Below are 18,561 nucleotides of genomic sequence, written 5' to 3' on the forward strand. Positions count from 1 at the left end.
ACAACATAGTATAAATTTGAGGTGACTTGAAATGCTTTTATATTAGAAATAATTACTGCCTTAGCATTAAATAACATCTTTGAGACACCACATAATTACCATTCTTTGCTTTTGTGGTGAAAATATTGAAAATGTTTTCACTTAGCAACTTTCAAGTGTAATACACTATTATTAACAATAATCACCACGCAGTACATTAGGTCCCCAGAACTCATTCGTCTTATAATTTTATGTTTGTGCACTTTTACCATCATCTCTCCCTTCACTTTAACCCCTACCTTCTAGAAACCACAATTCTATTCTCCGTTTCTATAAGTTTGGCTTCTTTAGATTCCACATATAAGTGATATCATACAGTATGTCTTTCTCTGTCAAACTTATTTCACTTAGCGTTATGCCCACAATGTCCATCTATGCTGTGGCAGATGGAAAGATTTCCTTCTTTCTCATAGCTAACTAATCTTCTATTGTATACATATATCACATCAGTTTGCCCATTCATCTATTGATGGACACTTAGATTATTTCTATATCTTGACTGTAGTTATTAATGCTAAAATGAACATGAGTGCAGATATCGCTGTAAGATCCTGTTTCCATTTCCATTGGATATGTACCCAGAAGGGGAATTGCTAAATATGTGTAGCTCTATTTTTTTTTTCACAAAACCTCCATACTGTTTTCCATAGTAGCTGTACTAATTTACATTCCCCCAAATAGTACACTAGAGTTCTCTTTTGTCCATATGGTCACAAATACTTCTTGTGTCTTGTACTTGATAATAGCTATTCTAACAGATGTGAGGTGATAGATCATTGTGGCTTTGGTTTGCATTTCTGTGATGGTTAGAAATGTTGAGCACATCTTCACATACCTCTTGGTGATTTATAATATGTATTCTTTGGGAAAATTATTCAATGTGTCTACCCATTTTAAAACAGATTTTTTAAACTATTAAGTATAGAGTTCTTTATGTAGTTTCGATATTAATGCCTTATCAGATATATGATTTGCAAATATTTTCTCCCATTCTGTAGGTTGCCTTTTATTTTGTTTATTTTTATTCTTCCTGTGTAGAACTTATTAGTTTGATATAGTCCCACTTGTTTATTTTTGCTGTGGTTGCTGTACTTCTGGTGTCAATCAAAAAAAACCAATGCCAAGACCAAAGTCAAAGAACATTTCTCCTATCTATTCTTCTATGAATGCTTTCAGTTTTTGTTATGTTTAAGTCTCTATCAATTGCATGCTAAATTTTGTGAGTGATGTAGTTTAATTATTTGGCATGTGGTTATCCAGTTTTCTAACCCCATTTATAAAAGAAACTATCATTTCCCCATTTAGTGTTATTGGATCCCATATAAAATATGAGTTAACCTTATAGTCAATGCTTTTTTTGTTTTAAACTCTCAATTCTGTTCCATTGGTCTACATGCATATTTTATGTCAGTGTCATACTGTTTTGATTACTATAGCTTTGTAACATAATTTGAAGTCAGGAAGTGTGAGCCTTCTAGCTTTGTCCTTCTTTCTCAGGATTACTTTGGCAATTATTTTGTGGCTCCATATAAATATTAGGATTGTTTTTCTTATTTTTGTGAAGATGCCTTGGAATTTTTACATTAATTGCATTGAATACAGAAGGCTTTGGATAGTATGGATATTTTAACAATATTAATTCTACTAATCCATGAATATGGGAATCATTCCAACTTTCTGTGTCTTCTTCCGTTTATTTCAAATAAGTCTTATAATTTTTGGTGTACAGAACTTTCATATCCAAGGTAAATTCCTAAACATTTATTCTTTTTGATGCTATTTTGGATGGAGTTGTTTTCTTTGTTCTTTTTTGAGATGTTCTGTTGTTAGTGTATAGAAATACAACCCATTTCTGTACATTGACTTGTACTCTGCAAATACACTGAATTCACTGGTCACTTCTAAAAACTTTTTGGTAGTCTTTATAATTTCCTATATAAAAGATAATATCATCTGCAAAGAAATGCAATTTTACTTCTTTCTTTCCAATTTGGGTGCCTTTTATTTCCTTGTCTTGACTGATTGCTCTAGCCAGGACTTCTAGTACAGTATTGAATAGAGCACATGTGTTATTCCTGGTGAAATCCCAGAGGAAAAGCTATCACTTTCACTGTTATGTATGATGTTAGCTGTGGGTTTGCATAGATTGCCTTTATCATGTTGAGTCATGTTCTTTTTATTCCTAACTTGTTAAGCACTTTTATCATGAAAAGATGTTATATTTTTTTCAAAATTTTTGTGTCTATAATATGCTCATATGAGTTTTATTTTTCATTCTGTCAATATTGTGTATCATAATACTGATTTATGTATGTTGACTCATCCTTGAATCCCAGAGATAAATCTTATTTGATCACAGTGTATGGTCCCTTTTTTGTGCTGTTGAATTTGGTTTGCTAATGTCTTGTTGAAAAAAATTGACATCTATATTCATCAGAGATATTGGTCTGAGTTTTCTACCATTTCAGCTTTTGTTCGTATGGGAAAGTATCATTCCTTTATTTCTGAAGGACATCATTTTCACATAAAATATTTCAGGATCATAGGTTTTTTTCTTTTGGAACTTTTAATATACCAACCAAATCTGTCCTGGTCTGCAAAGTTTCTGCTGAGGAATTTAATAATATCCCTATGGGGAGTTCCCTTGTATGAAGTGAGTTGTTTTTTTCTCTCTTGCTGGTTTGGTATTTTTCTCCCTTTGCTCTTTGTTCTTAACTATTGAGAATTTGATTATCATATGTCTTGGTTAAGTCTTCTCTTTGGTGATTCTGTGTGGGAACCTCTGAGTTTCATGTACCTGGAAGTCCATATTCCTCCCCCAGCTTGAGAAGTTTTAGCTATTATTTCTTAAATTAAGCTTTCTGCACCTTGGTCCCTCTCTTCTCCTGCTGAGAATCCAATAATGCAAGTATTGTTTAACTTTAAGGTGTCCCGTTCTTCACATAAGCCTCCAGCACTCTTTTTTAGTCTTTTTCCCTTTTTGTCTTCTGACTAGATAATTTCCAATGACTTGTCTTTGAGCTCACAGATTCTTTTTTCTGCTTCACTGAGTCTGCTCTTGAGGCTCTGTATTCATTTTTCATTCCATTCATTGCATTCTTTAGCTCCAGGATTTCTGGGGTATGTTGTTTGTTTCTTTTCATTGTTGTGTTATTTTTAGAAAAATATGGTCTATAATTTTTCCTGTTTCATTTTTGTTTCTTTTTATGATTTCTGTCTGTGTTGAATGTTTCATTTTGTTCATGTATTGTATTCTTGATTTCACTGAGCTGTATTTCATTGTCTGTGTTCTCTCACAGCTCTCTTAGCTTCCTTTAAAGATTATTTAAAATTCTTCTCAGGGAATTCATAGATCTGTATTTCTTTGTAATTTGTTGCTGGAAAGTTATTGTGTTCCTTTGGTGATGTCATGTTTCCTTAATTTTTTATGTTCCTTAAAGGCTTGTGTTGGTGTTTGCACATAAAGCATCAGTTACCTCACACAATCGTCACTGACTGGCTTTGGGACAGAAATGCTTTCTCCTCTCAGTCTGACTAGAAAATCTGAGACTTTCTCAGACCTTTCTTATGGATATGTCTGTTCCACATTGCTTTTTCCCTCTTTAGGGGGATTTCTTCAGGTTGTATGCCTTCTTTTGATTCCACAATGGAAGCTGTGTGTTGAGGGTCTCCAATTTGTTTTCCCTAGTGTAGAGTCCTGAAATGTTCAAGTTTGTGAGTCTTATCCCAGTCCCACAGATATGGGTCAGGTTTCTGCACTTGCTTACTCTTATTCTCCATGGGAGTGTACAGCTGGAGACAGCTCTGTGGGCCAGGGAGAAGGAGCAGCAGGGTTTAGTAAAGGAGCACAAAGCATTGGGGGAGTCTATGGCCTCACAGAGCAGTCTTCTGATGAGTTGTCCCAAGAAGATGGTGGGCAGGCTTCCTAATGGAGTCCAGAAATTGTTTAGAAGGAAGAACCACAGAGTGGTTACTAGCCTTGCTTTGATAAGTTCTAAGGCCTGGTGATGATCCCAGCCTCTCCTATCTCCTTAGCTTTGCAGATCACCTCAGTAATCTGGGAAAGGTGAGAAAGAAGTGGACATCCCTTATTGCTGGGGAAACCAAGTACTCATAAGATTTCACTTTCCACTGTAGGAGAAATTACAGTTCTCCTAAAGAAGAAGTTCTTACAAGGAACTTTCCTGGAACTGGTCCATAATGCCCTGTGGAAGGAATGACACAGGCAAAGTGAAATTGTTTTCTTACCCTCTTCAATGAATCTGTTCTTGGAATGATTTGCTCCAATGGTGGGATAAAACTTCTCCACCGGACTCCCAGAAACTTACGTTCATCCCTGGATGACTGCCAATATCAATATTCTGTGTGGATGACAGTAGAGATCTCCTTCTACAGTCTTGATGCTGTCACTACAGGAAAGAAATTCTTATCATGGAAAGTTTAAAGGAAGCTGATATCAATGAAGGGGGAAAGTGAAACAACATAAGATTAGAAAACTAGGGTCTTGTGGGCCATTTCAAAGAGTATAGATTTTAATGTACATATAAGAGAAAGTTATTAAACCATTTTGCTCAAGTATGATATTTTCTGAAATAGAACTTTTTTGAAAATCATAAAAGTTTCTCTATGGAGAGTAAGTTGCAGGTGTGCAGAAGTTGAAGAAGTGATATTGGAAGGGTACTTCAGTAAGTCCAGATTAGATATGAAACTGAATAGGGTTAGATTGATGATAGTGAAGACTGCAAATGAAAATAGATTGGCTTATCATTTGGAGGTAGAATTTAATATAATAGGAAATTGAATAATTATGCAATTATATTTTTATTATTAGTCAATTATTCTTATGATAATGTTATTATCATCCTATATTCCTATTGATTAATAACTTGAGGAAAATCAACGTTTTAAGCAAAAGGACTATAGATGAAGTTATGATCCTAAATATAATTGTTTCCATTTCTACATGGATTAGTGGCTTCCAGTTGTGAAGATCCAAGCCAAAAAAAAAAGGGAATTTTACACTATAAGAAGAATCTTAGAACAAGAAAGCAAAGAAAAGAGAAGTGGATACACTAGAAGGAAGCATAAGATAATCAAGATGTCCTATTCATGATTTACCTTCTCCATTCTAAGTTATCTCTTCACAACATAACATTAATCTCACCTAGAATCAGAACTTGACTCATATCCACAGTAATAGTAAAAAGATATTTTTCTTAAAGATAGCTGTGATATAGCCAAACTGGCACTTTATTTAGCATCAGAATATTTATATTAAATTCTCCTTGCCTTAACAGCTCTTAAACTCGACATATTTTATTTTTCTGGCAGTAAGTGTTTGTCTCTTTCCTATGTAGAATATCTAGCATAATTATCAGTAAGAGAAATACTAGAGAGACCACTCTTTTCAAATGGACATTCAAAGAAAACCAGAGAAAAATTCCAAAAAATCTAGTTTTAATTGAGTATGCATCACATGATGATGGATTTTTTTAACATTACCAAGAAATTATTATGGATTTGTCTTTAACTTTAAGCCTCTTTATTTTGATATCATCCAAAAGAAGTTTGGAAATTCTCACTTGTTTTTTTTTTTCCTTAATATATTATTGACTTCATTGACTTTTTTTTCCATCACAGCAGTTGCATTGCATTTTAATCATTTTCTTTTAAATTAATTAATTTATTTTTTAATTGACATATGGTTGATTTACAAGTACACAATTCAAAGTTCAACCCAGCCTACTATAAAATAAAATAAAATGGATAAGATTTAGTTTGAGCAAGAGTTAATCATGAAGACTGTGAAAGGCTTCTGTGTCCTTTTCAGGCTGCATCTATGTCTCTTTGACTCTGGAAGGACTGGGAAAGTACTTGTATGGCCTGAGGATTTTAGTTACTGGATTAATTTAAAAGTTATTCTGGAAGAACTCCTCCTTCACACACATGAGATAACCATCCTGGTACCTTCAGGAAGCCTTCTGCTGGATCATACCAAGATTCCCTTCAATGTGGAGATCATCCAACTTCCAGTAACTAAAGAAGCTTTCATTGAAGAATTTGATACTGGTCTCTATACAATTTCTTTTGAAGTGCCGAAACTTTCATGGTGGGACGTGCAAGAAAAACTAACAAAAATGATCAGCAGTTTATTAACATCAGACAAATGAGTATGTGACAGTGCTATCACAAACAAGGAGTTACTCAACAGGCTACAGGCAGCTAAGTTTGATATCTGTATTGATGACACTTTAAGCTTTTGTGGGGAATCAGTGGCTGAACTCCTCAATATCCCATTTATATATTCTTTTTGGTTTTCTTATGGGAATGTCATTGAGAGATTGTGTGCTGAGCATCTTATACCTTCTTCATATGTTCCTGGCATCACATCAGTACTGACAGACAACGTGACTTTTATACAGAAGCTGAAGAATTGGTTTTTCTATGCAATGAGTGAAATGTTATATTCATATGATATATTTCTGGAATGGGATAAGTATTACAGCAAGGTTTTAGGTAAGAGGAATGTGCATGTAATGATTCTAATTTCATATGTAAAATGTAAATATTTATCTGACTGTATGAAAACTTACAAAAAAGTGTTTTTAAGAGAGAACCCAAGCTCCTCTTGCTTAACTGTATTGAATGAAAAAATAATAATTTTTTTCTTTCTTTTCTCTTTTTTTCTCTTTTTTTCCTTTTTTTCTCTTTTTTGTTTTGTTTTATATGATTGAGTACTGACAATATATCAAAGAAGTAATATTCTATATGTCTATGCATAAATCCTGACCGATGCCCCTAGGTTTTTTTGAAGTAACTGGAAAACCCAAATCTGACACTGTGCTTAATTTCCATAACTTTGGACTACTCTCTTGTTTACTTCTGGTACACAGCCTGTTTTCTTTCTGATTAACAGCTGTTTCTCAGGCTTTCTGTTTGCATTCTATCAGGGCTTGGTTAGTTGGTTGCAGAGCTTGGCATGTGGTGAGCATGAAACTAGAAAATAAATAAATAAATGTAGCTTCGTTTCATCTGCTCTTGTTTTCAAAAGGAGAAAAAAGGAATATTTTTCCCTAAAGGACCATGTTTCTAAACTTTTAAGCTATTATTTTATTGTTGCTGTTGTTCTATTTTAAATTGCATTAGAGGTCAACTAGTGAGCTTTTACTCTGAGCACAAAGTTTTTCTCTGTTTAAGCAAGTCTGTTTACCCCCTTTGTTTTTCCTTTTGATTTTTTTAATTTGAAAAGAATTCATTTAATTGTGTCATGGATGATTTTTGCATAAGACATTATTTATCTTTGAGGAAGCCCTACCCTACTTACATTATTTAGATTTCTTGAGATATAATTAACATGTAACATTGCATTCATTTCAGGGATCTACAAAAATTAATCAATAGTCAGTCTACAAAAAACTGGAAAATTGTATTCGAGCCAACGTGAGGATTATAATCCAGGAGACAATTTTTCATAAAGCTCTGAGGAATGTTCTCCCCATTAGAAGTCAAAGCACCGTTGTACAAGTTTTTGAGCCAAAGTGTTATACATCAAAGCAATATACTGACAGTTTACATAGGTCGAGAAGGCGAGTAGTGGGTCACTGTGATCCCTTAAGGGATTAAGGAAGGAATTTTATCTCCTAAGGAGCTACCTTGCTGGCACCAGGAGGAAATTGGTTTTTTTGTTGTTGTGGTGGTGGTGGTTGAGTAGGCACTCTTGTGTCTTCTAAGGGGACCTAGTTAATGTAGAATGCAGATACACTAAAGGGGGGGTGGGGTAGTGGCTCAAATGGAAGAGAAAATTTTATGTTAAATTTTTCTTGTCCTGCCTTAAAATCATTTCCTTTTATCACAGGTATACAACATAATGGTTTTATATTTGTACATATTGAACACCATAAGAACTTGTTAACACTCATCACTGAATGTAGTTTTTTTTATTTTGAGATGAGAACTTTTAAGATCTACTCTCTTAGCACATTTCGTATATACAATACAGTATTATTAACTATAGTCACCATGCTGTATATCACAGCCACAGGACTGACTTATTTTATAACTGCAATTTCGTACCCTTTCACCACCTTCACCTACCTATTGTGCCCATCTTCCAGCCCCGGCATCTGGCAACCACCAATCTGTTCTCTGGTTCTATGAGTTCATTTTCTTTTTTGTTTTGTTTTCTTTTTAGATTCCACATTTAAGTGATATCAAATAGGATTTGTCTTTCTCTGTCTGACCTAATTCACTTACCATGATTTCCTCAAGTTCCATCTGTCGAGGCAAATGACAGGTTGTCCTTTTTTCTCATGACTTAATAATATTCCATGGTATATATAATCATATTTTCTTTATCCATTCACCCATTGAAAAACATGCAGATTGCTTCCATAGTTTGGCTACTGTATAATGCTCCAAACTTGCAGTGAACATGGAGTGCCATAGTAGTTTTATTTTTAATTTTTTGAGGAATCTCCAAACTGTTTTCCATAGTTTTACACAAATTACATTCCCACCAACAGTGCACAAAGGCTCCCCTTTCTCCAGATCCTCCCCAGCATTTGTTATCTCTTGTCTTTTCATGATAGCCATGCTAATAGGTGTGAGGTGATATCTCACCGTGGTTTTAATTTGCATTTCCCTGATGATTAGCAATGGTGAGCACATTTTTATATATTTGCTACCTATTTGAATAGCTTCTTTGGAAAAATGTCTATTCAGGTCCTTTGCTCAATTTTTAATTGAATTATTATTATTTTTTGTACTGAATTGTATGAATTCCTTAGAGATTTTGGATGGCAACCCTGTATCCAATATATGGTTTGAGAATAATGTCTCTTATTTCATAGGTCGCATTCTCATTTTGTTGATCATTTCTTTTGCTGTGCATAGTCATTTTAGTTTGAAGTAGTCCCACTTATTTATTTTTAATTTTGTTTTTTATGCTTTTGTGTCATATTTTAAAAATCATTGTCAAGACCTCTGTCAAGAAAATTTTCTGTCATGTTTTCTTCTAGAAATTTTTTGGTTTCAGGTCTTACATTGACATCTTTAATCTATTTCCAGCTAATTTTTGTGGAGCAAGATTGGAGTCTAGTTTCATTCCTTTGCACATGAATATCCATTTTTTTCAGCAAGAATTGTTTAAAACTGTCATTTTCCATTGAGTTGTTTTGGTTCCTTTGTGAAATATTAGTTGATCAAATATGCATGGGTTTATTTCTGGGCTCTTGATTCTGTTCCATTGGTCCATGTGTCTGTTTTTATGCCTGTACCAAATTGTTTTGACTACTATTGCTTTATAATCTTGCTTGAAATCAGAAACTGTGATGCCTGCAGATTGGTCTTTTTTCTCAGGATTTCTTTGGTTATTTGGGGTTTTTTCAGTTTCATGTGAATTTTAAAATTGTTTTCTTTGTTACTGTTTTTGACAGAAATATCTCTAGTAATGCATCATTACTAAAAAATTAGTTTATTCCTGAAAAATTAAAATTTTCCTTTATAGTTGTGATCTCTTGTTTTATAACTGCTTCCCTTTTCCTTTTATCGACTATCTGTTCTAAATGGATACAGGATTTCTTTGGGGATTAATGATTTTCTAAAATTTAATAGTGGTGATTGTTTCACAACATTATAAATATACCAAAAACTACACTGTAATTTATTTAAAAGGAAGACTTGATTGTATTTAAAATATATCTCAATGAAACTTTTATGAAAGGGTATGAGAGTGAAACATTTCACAAAGAGAATAATATTATACTCATGGCTGACACCAATAAGGCAGTGAAATGGGATACGTACTGAGTATGAAACTGGATTTTGAATACCTTTGGCATTACCAGAATCAAAACCTAAATTAATGAGATTTTCTTGTGATCTTATGCAGATAGATCTTCCTGGCAGTTCAAAATCGCTTACATTTTCTAATCAAACTTTAACACACTTAGGACATCAAGGAGATTATTCAAAAAGCCATGTGGTGAGAAACCAGATAGCAATGGTTTCCTCCTATTAGTGATATAGAGTACATATTTCGAAAGGACACCAAAATGCTGGGTAAGGTCCCTTACACCACAGTAATTGAATAGAATTCAGAAAGGAGGCTCTGGTTCAAAATTAAGAAAAATAATTTAATCAGAGTCACTAATTTTATTTCTTATTCTGTTAATATTCACTTGGTCGTCACTTCAGTTGAAAGGTACCCCTTTTGTAGTGTTTGTCAGCTAAATATGTCAAAATAACAACTAATACATCACCAGATTATTATGAAGTGCTATATCTTCACCAAAGAGGACAAGATCTTGTGAAACAGGAACTATAATTATGGATAGCAAAGGAGATAATCACTTTTAAATATTTATTAAAAGATTTCAGTCCTGATAGGATATAGTTAGTTGTGGCAGCAAACTCCCAAACACCAGAAAAAAAAAAAGATGGATCAATTACAAAAGCTCATTTTTAAAGATATCAAATTCTTTTGGAGCAATGAGGATGAGATAAATTGGAATTCCAGAAGAGGAGGAGACTCTACCATAGTAGGCTGGGATCACTGGCTGAATTTCTTGCTCATTGCTCAGAGCACGTGCTGATTCTGAGCATGGAGTAGGGCTCAGACTTAGCTCAAGCTGAAAGAGTCTGTTGACAGAGAAAGCAGCAGGCTTTTGACTTTGTTCCATACTTAAATCTGTGTCTGATTCTTCATAATCTCACTATTGTGTACTCTTGCAGGGAAAAGGCAATAGTTACATGGGACCAATACTGGTTCTTTAAAGATTTTTCTTAGAAAATTTGATGGTAAAACATTTCCCATCTCATATATCATTTTTTCCCCCTATATCATTCTTTATTTTTATTCAGGAAAACCTACCACATTATGTGAGATTATGGGGAAAGCTGAAATGTGGTTGATTCGAACTTACCGAGATTTTGAATTTCTTCACCCTTACTACCTAATTTTGAATTTGTTGGAGGACTGCACTGCAAGCCTGCAAAGCCCCTGCTAAAGGTAATTAAATGTACTTATTATTACCTCTTTGAGTGTTTACCTCTTGGAATGATTTCTAGTTTATTATTTTTAGTATTTGATCTTCAATCTGAAAACTTGGACATAGGAATTAATGGGAATTATCCACTTGGAGTATTATAATACCATAGTATTAATAATATTATCATGGTAATCATTAATGATGTTCACCAAATATGCCAGATATTTGACAACAATAAAATCCCTAGCCCCTGAGTTTGGTGCAAATTGTTCAATACTCTCCAGGCAATGAGTATGAGCTGAAGTGTCATGTATCACTTCCAGGTCCAACACTTAACTGTCAGGTGCACTTACTCCAGAGTTCTCTTTTCTGTAATGTCAATGGGGTGTGTTCCAGAGTGGCTACTCTGTCAACCTGAGTCCTAGTTAAACAATATATGTAACAGTTGCAGCTCACTAGATGGACATATGGCATGGGAAAGAAATAAGCTGTTGTTTTAAGCCACTGAGATTTTGGAATTGCATGTTATTTAGCATAATCTTGTCTAAGACATGGACAATAGTGGGGAAATTATAATACTTTGATAAAAGATCTAATAGAAATGAGATGGCCCAGTAAAATTCTGGCAGAAATTCAGTAATGATGACCTGTTTGATTTGAAAAGAGGAGAGAAATTAGACTGGAGACATGATCGGAGGATAGGTTATGAAAAAACAAAGGGACAATGCTAAGTATTCTTCACTTCAAATTTAAGGTTGATGAGGATCAACATATAATTTGTAAGCAGTAATGTGATATAGCGTCCCCTTTCATAAATTTTGACTATTGAATTGTTTGGAATGGAGCAAGATTTAAAGCAGGGAAATGGGCTGAGATACAGTTGCAATAGTTCCTGAAAGTCATTATAAGGATCCAAACTTCAATATGATAGCAATTTTGAATATAAATGGAGAGATTTAGGAAGTATTTACAAAGAAAGTCAATAGGATTTTCTGATAGGCTGAGGGTGGAGATTAAAAGAGAGAGTGCCAGAATTAATCCTTGGCTTTTGTTTCTTTGTATATGTCAGCCCTTTACTTATGTATTATTATTATTTTTTTATATGGGCAATTTAGTAGTGAATATTGTCATTTACAAAGGTGAAGTAAATGGGAGCAGTTGTGAGGGAAAATGATCGTTTCATATATGGGTATGCTGAATAAGATACAATGCAGTGTCTAGCAAGTAGCTATAAAATACATTGTTTCAATCTCAGAGGACAGGTCTATGCAGTATTTGTGGGGTTTATTTTTAAACTAATTGACTATTTTTAGAGGCATTTATATTCACAGCAAAGCTGAGCACAAAATACAGAGGGTCCCCACCTATTTCTAGCCCCCTCCCATACACAGCTTCCCTCACCATCAATATCCCACATTCCTGCAGTACATTTGTTACACTTTATGAACCAACATCCACATGAATATCAACAAATGTCCATGGTTTACAGTAAGGTTTACTCTGTGTGTTGTACATTCCATCTTTTGATAAACGTATAATGACATGTTATCTACCCTTATACTCTCATACAGACTCTCCACTCTCCTAAAAATCCTCTGTGCTCCACTTCTTCATCCTTCCCTGCCCCTAAATCTTTAGAAATCACTATTTTTACTTCCTCCATAGTTTTGCCTTTTCCATAAGAAGTGGTTTTAAATTAGGGATGTCAAGGAATAAGAAGACATGACTTTGTATTGGCTGTTTATTGTAAACATTACACCACCCAGAGTTAAAAAACAGAAATTGGGGTGGAACAGGAGACTATAATCCAAATGTCTAAGGCTTGTGTGAACAGGTGTTGCACCTGTCACCCTGACAGTTGGCATTAGAGAACATGAGTAGTTGACAGTACAGAGTAAAGACATAAAGATAAGGATATTTTTTAAAAGCAGAGAAAATGAAACAGTTGGAAATGTCAGTCAAAAGAAAGCAGGACACATATTAAGACTCTGTCTGGACCCTGTTTGATGTAGGTAGGGTAGAACGATTGAGCATACTTAAAGGATTATAGGGCAAGACCTGAGTTTCAGGTAAGGTCAGGAAATATATGGAATACTCATTGAAGAGGTTGAGAATTTGGGGGAATTTTTAAATCATGTAACAGAAATTTTTACTTTATCCTGTTATATGAATACGTACATTAATATTTTGACAAGTTAAATGATATTGGATATCCATTCTACTTTGTTCTAAGCCATTGTTTCTGCTCAGAAAGTAATCACTTAAATATTCTGAGCCTTTTTTATTTTATTTCATAATTTTTGATAAAAGGTCTATGCCCTGTTGGGATAGTGTGAGACTTACTTATAAGTATATTTGCTATATTTAATAATTCAGAAATATTCAGAATTCTCCTATTGCCTTATTATTGACCCAGTAACACACATACATGTATATATAATGTGTGTTTGTGTGAATTTGTGCATTTATTTATTTTACCAACTATATGTCACCAAGGATCTAACTGATTTCTTTTGTATGAACTTTAAGGATGTCCAGAAAGTGTAAGAGCTTTGAAGTATTTCCAATGGATCTTATTTCCCCTGTCTCCACCCATCAGAAAACACTAGGGCCCTGGGGACACTACAAAAGCACAATCACATCTCTGCAGTTCAATAATGACATGCTCTCACACTCATGAAAAAAAAATGATTCCTAAGTTTATGACAGCTGTAAGGGGGTTCTTTAATATAGCAAGCATTTTCATAACATTTAATTGTTTGAATAATTCACATGATTAATTTTGGTATTAGAATATTTCCAGAAGATTTTCAATGGTATCCCTAACTATAAAAAGCGGATACTAGGGACCTCCCTCGTGGTCCAGTGGTAAAGAATCCGCCTTAAAGGTGCAGGGGACGCGGGTTTGATCCTGGTCAGGGAACTAAGATCCCACATGCCGCAGGGCAACTAAACCTGCGCACCACAACTACTGACCTGCGCGCCTCAACTAGAGAGCCTGCCGTGCAGCAAACTACAGAGCCCATGCACTCTGGAGCCCACGTGCCACAACTAGAGAGAGAAAACCCGCACACCATAACTAGAGAGAAGCCCGCATGCCCCAACGAAGAGCCCGCGCACTGCAAGGAAAGATCCTGCATGCCTCAATGAAGATCCCACGTGCTGCCACTAAGACCTAATGCAGCCAAAAATAAAATTAAATAAATAAATCTTTAAAAAAACAAAGCAGATACTAAAGTACACTGTATCTACGTTTACATACAAATACGAGTCGATGTGAATGAGCAAATTAACACATAAAGAGAGTGACAAGTAAAGTAGTCGTGAGGTTTGAGGCTCTGATAGAAAGGAATATGATGGGAGAAAGTGTAAAACTTGAACATTTCCACAAACAATAACCACATTTGTGTTCTGTTTCTGAGTTAGAGTATGTATAATGACAGATGATATATAAGTGCGAGCCCTTTGTTAACTACATTTGTGCCTTAATCCCTATGCAGAGCTCTCTGGTAAATTAGCCTGGATCATTTGGTTAAACTCAAAGTGTACACAGCTGCTTCTACCCTTGAGCCAAAATCATATCAATGTCAGGCAACTATGTCAAATTAATCAGATCAATGTAAACATTAAAAGGAAAAAGCAGTATTGAAGACCCATCTTTGGAACAGGGTCTTTTCTTCTTAAACTTTTAGCCCCATCTACTGAAGAAGTAGAGGGAGAGTCACAGTTAATCATGTATGTGTGTTCTTATAACACTCTGCACAACAATCCTCTAAGGAATGTGACCCAACTAGGGATCTGCAGTAAGACTCAGACTTTCATCTTTTCCCTGTAAGGAAGATGTAGGAAAAGGTTGGAGAGAGGAGTGAAAAATTTCCCTCCAAATAAAAGTAATAAACTTATTTACCTCCTTCACACTAGTCACACTATTCATATTAACAATTCCAATTATAATAACAATTACAATTATAAACTCAAGTATTTACAAAAGTAATATATATCCATCCTGTGTAAAACAACAATCTCATATGCTTTTATCACCAGCCTAATTCCAACAATAATACTTATCCACACAGGACAAGAACTACTTATCTCAAACTGACATTGAATCACAATCTAAACCTTAAAATTATCACTTCAAAATATATTATTACTCAATAATGTTTGTGTCAGTAGCACTATTTGTCACATGATCTATTATAGAATTTTCAATATGATACATGTATTCAGATTCCATTACAACATGAAAAAGATGTCAATTTGATTTTGAATGCCAAAATGTAAGTTTGTGGAATTATGGAATTTGGGGTTTTCTTTTTTTAATTTCAGAGCCTCAGAATGTATTAATCATTCTCGCAATTCATTCCATATGATAATCAGCCCATAGCTGACATCTCTTTTGATTTATTTTCTTACTTTTTTTTCTTTATCTTCTTTTTTTTCATTACCCCACAACCAGTAGGCACCCAGTCAAATGTATTTAATATTTATCATCTCACTTCAATTTACACAGATACTGTGGATCTTCAAACTATATATAGTATTGATTTGAGTTTTATAATTACATAAATTGTTTTATACTATAATTCACATTTTCTTTTTCTTATTACTCTATGATTTTTTTCAAATATATCCAAGTTTCTATTTGTAAATCCATTTAATTCATTGTGAGAGTTGCAGAGTTTTGGTTTATGTATTTATCACATTTTATTTATTCCTCACAAAGGATAATTAGGTGTCCCCATCTCCATCCTACAACGGAGAATATTAGGAGGAAAATTTGCAAAGCTAGGCATATATTTGAGATCTATATCCAATAGTGGGATTAAATTATAGTATCATGGGTTATTGGCATATTTAATTGTGTTGTACATTTAATTTCACTGAATATCTCTACAAATGTGTTGTTTCATCAGGAGTGCATAGATGGTCACATCTTCCACATTTTATCTACACCTTGATACTATTCTATTTGTCAGTTTCAAAGAGGTAAAGTGATATTACATTGCTGAATTTTATTTGTATTCTCTGTAATAGCAAAGCTGAACATCTTTTCAGAAACTTATTATTCTTATTTTCCCTCTTTGAAACTCATATACTTAGTACATTATTTTGGATATTCTAACATTTTTGCAAGAAATACAAATTCTTTCCATAGCATAGAATATTTAGGTATTAATCCTTGATCTAGCCATTGCAAATATCTTCTCCTATGGCTTCATGTATTTGTTAATATTACCTCTAATTTCCTTTTTCAAGCATAAACTGCCAAATTTGATGTAATCAAATCCATCCTTTAATACCTTATGATTTGTACTTTTCAAAGTCTCATTTAAAATATTTGTATCTTTTCTGAGGTTAAAGAGACATTCTCTTATATTTTATTTTTAAATGTATAATATTATAGTTAAACATGATATATTTAATGCATTCAGATTTTTCTATTAATATATGCTAGGAGGTAAATATTCATCTCCCTGTTTTGTCTGAATAATGAATGTATTGTTATACTACTACCTGATAAACAATCCACTCAGTATGAATTTTTCTCACTGATTGTCCCAGTGAATTGTGATACCATTTTTAGCATAAACGGGACTATCACATACTCATGTCTCTCTTTCTGTCCTAACTACATTATTCTATGGTTCACTTAGTCTGTTAGCAATTCAGTAGCCTTCATTTTGTATTCTCCATTATTATCTGATGAAGTAGTCTCCAGTATTTCCTTTGCTTTTTCAAAGTTCATTCATTATTGATGAAAATGTAATTTTTATATAAATTTTAAAATATGTGCCAATTTATCAAGAAAAATGCCATAAATGAAAAGAAATATAAAGAGATTGATAGCTTTACATATTAAGTCAATCCATGTAAAATATAGTGTGATGTTTAATTTTATGTGTCAACTTGCCTGGGCCAGGCACCCAGCTATTTAGCCAAACATCATTCTGGAAGTTTCTGTGAGGGCATTTTTGGATGACATTAACATTTAAATATGTGGACCTTGAGTAAACAAATTGCTCTCTATTATGTGGGTGAGCCTCACCCAATTAGTTGAAGACCTGAATAGAACAAAAGACTGAATGCTCCCAAGCAAAAAAGAATTCTGCCAGTAGACAGACTTCAGACTTGAACTAGAGCAATGGCTCTTCTCTGAGTCTCCAGCCTCATGGCCTATTCTGCAGATTAAACTTTCCAAACTCCATAATCATGTGAGTCAATTCCTTAATAAAAATCTCTTCCCTGTCTTTCCCTTTCAAGACTCATACATTTTTTTCCTTCTCTTGTTTAGTTGACTTAGTTTTAGTTTTGTTAGTAGTTAAACATAGGATGAAAGGATCATTTTTACTTCAGCATGATTAAATATATTTTTATTTTTAATGGAAAGTCATATATTTCTATTATATTACTGTCAGCCTCAGAGTATTCATTATATTTCTTCCTGCATGTCTTATCTAGTCAGGAATTTACATGGCTACCTCATTTCTAAATGTGTTTATGGAAGCTTATACAAAGAGAAAATGTAACCAAAGTAAAAGAAAACTGAAATTTAGAAAACAGGATAAAGTAAATATACCAAACTTATGTCATTATACTGACTGCGATTCAGCAGAAAAATGAATGATAATCTTATTAGCATCCAAAACTAAATATAAAGTGAAGCACCAGAACTATTTAACTTAAAGCAGGGATCAAATGTTCTTCATTTGGAACATTGTGGAGAGGGTTTTGGAAGGCAATAGAGAGTACTGAATATAGTCATTGGCTTTACAATCAACAAGCTTAACTTAGAAATTTGGCTCTGCCAGCTACTGCTGTGTAGACTTGGACAATTTACTCAACCTTACTGAGACAGCTTTCTCATTTGCAAATGTATACATATCTCTTAGAATTCCCATATATCTAAGTTAAAGGATACATGTAAAGAGCTCTGCACATGGCAGGAGATAATATGTAGTCAATAATTTGTAAACACACACACACACACACACACACACCACTCTATCATGCTGAAGGGAACATCCAATTTAAGTTATTTTTAATTTGTCTAGTAACCAGTGATTTCAGGTCATATTTTGTACACTGAAATGGTTAACATATGAAAAACAGAAATGTTCTAATAATTCTGACACCTTGAGAAAAGTGTATGACTTATTCTTGATACTATCAACTTTCATATAACAAAGACTGTTTCCCTCACAGGAGTTAGAAGAGTTTGTGCAAAGCTCTGGAAAAAATGGAGTTGTGCATAGTTTTGGAAGTTTTAGCCACAGCAACCAGAGAAGAAAAAGAAATAAAAGGACTCCAAATTGGAAAAGAAGTAAAGCTGTCACTGTTTGCAGATGACATGATACTATACATAGAGAATCCTAAAGATGCTACCAGAAAACTACTAGAGCTAATCAATGAATTTGGTAAAGTAGCAGGATACAAAATTAATGCACAGAAATCTCTGGCATTCCTATACACTGATGAAAAATCTGAAACTGAAATTAAGAAAACACTTCCATTTACTATTGAAACAAAAAGA

The 18,561-nt window shown here is 33.8% G+C and overlaps 1 protein-coding gene across 1 annotated transcript in view; it reads left to right on the top strand.

The window, feature by feature from the left end:
* Positions 1–18,561, top strand: part of LOC114902691 (UDP-glucuronosyltransferase 2C1-like) — an 86,885-nt gene that overhangs the window by 37,042 nt on the left and 31,282 nt on the right. Inside the window, 4 exon segments of the mRNA XM_029235159.1 lie at positions 5,870–6,555; positions 10,900–10,986; positions 10,989–11,047; positions 18,234–18,282. Coding sequence (XP_029090992.1) covers positions 5,870–6,555; positions 10,900–10,986; positions 10,989–11,047; positions 18,234–18,282 — 881 coding nt within the window.

The sequence above is a fragment of the Monodon monoceros genome, unplaced genomic scaffold (genome assembly GCF_005190385.1).
Source record: "Monodon monoceros isolate NGI ecotype Baffin Bay Population unplaced genomic scaffold, NGI_Narwhal_1 Super_Scaffold_20, whole genome shotgun sequence".
Lineage (NCBI taxonomy): Eukaryota > Metazoa > Chordata > Mammalia > Artiodactyla > Monodontidae > Monodon > Monodon monoceros.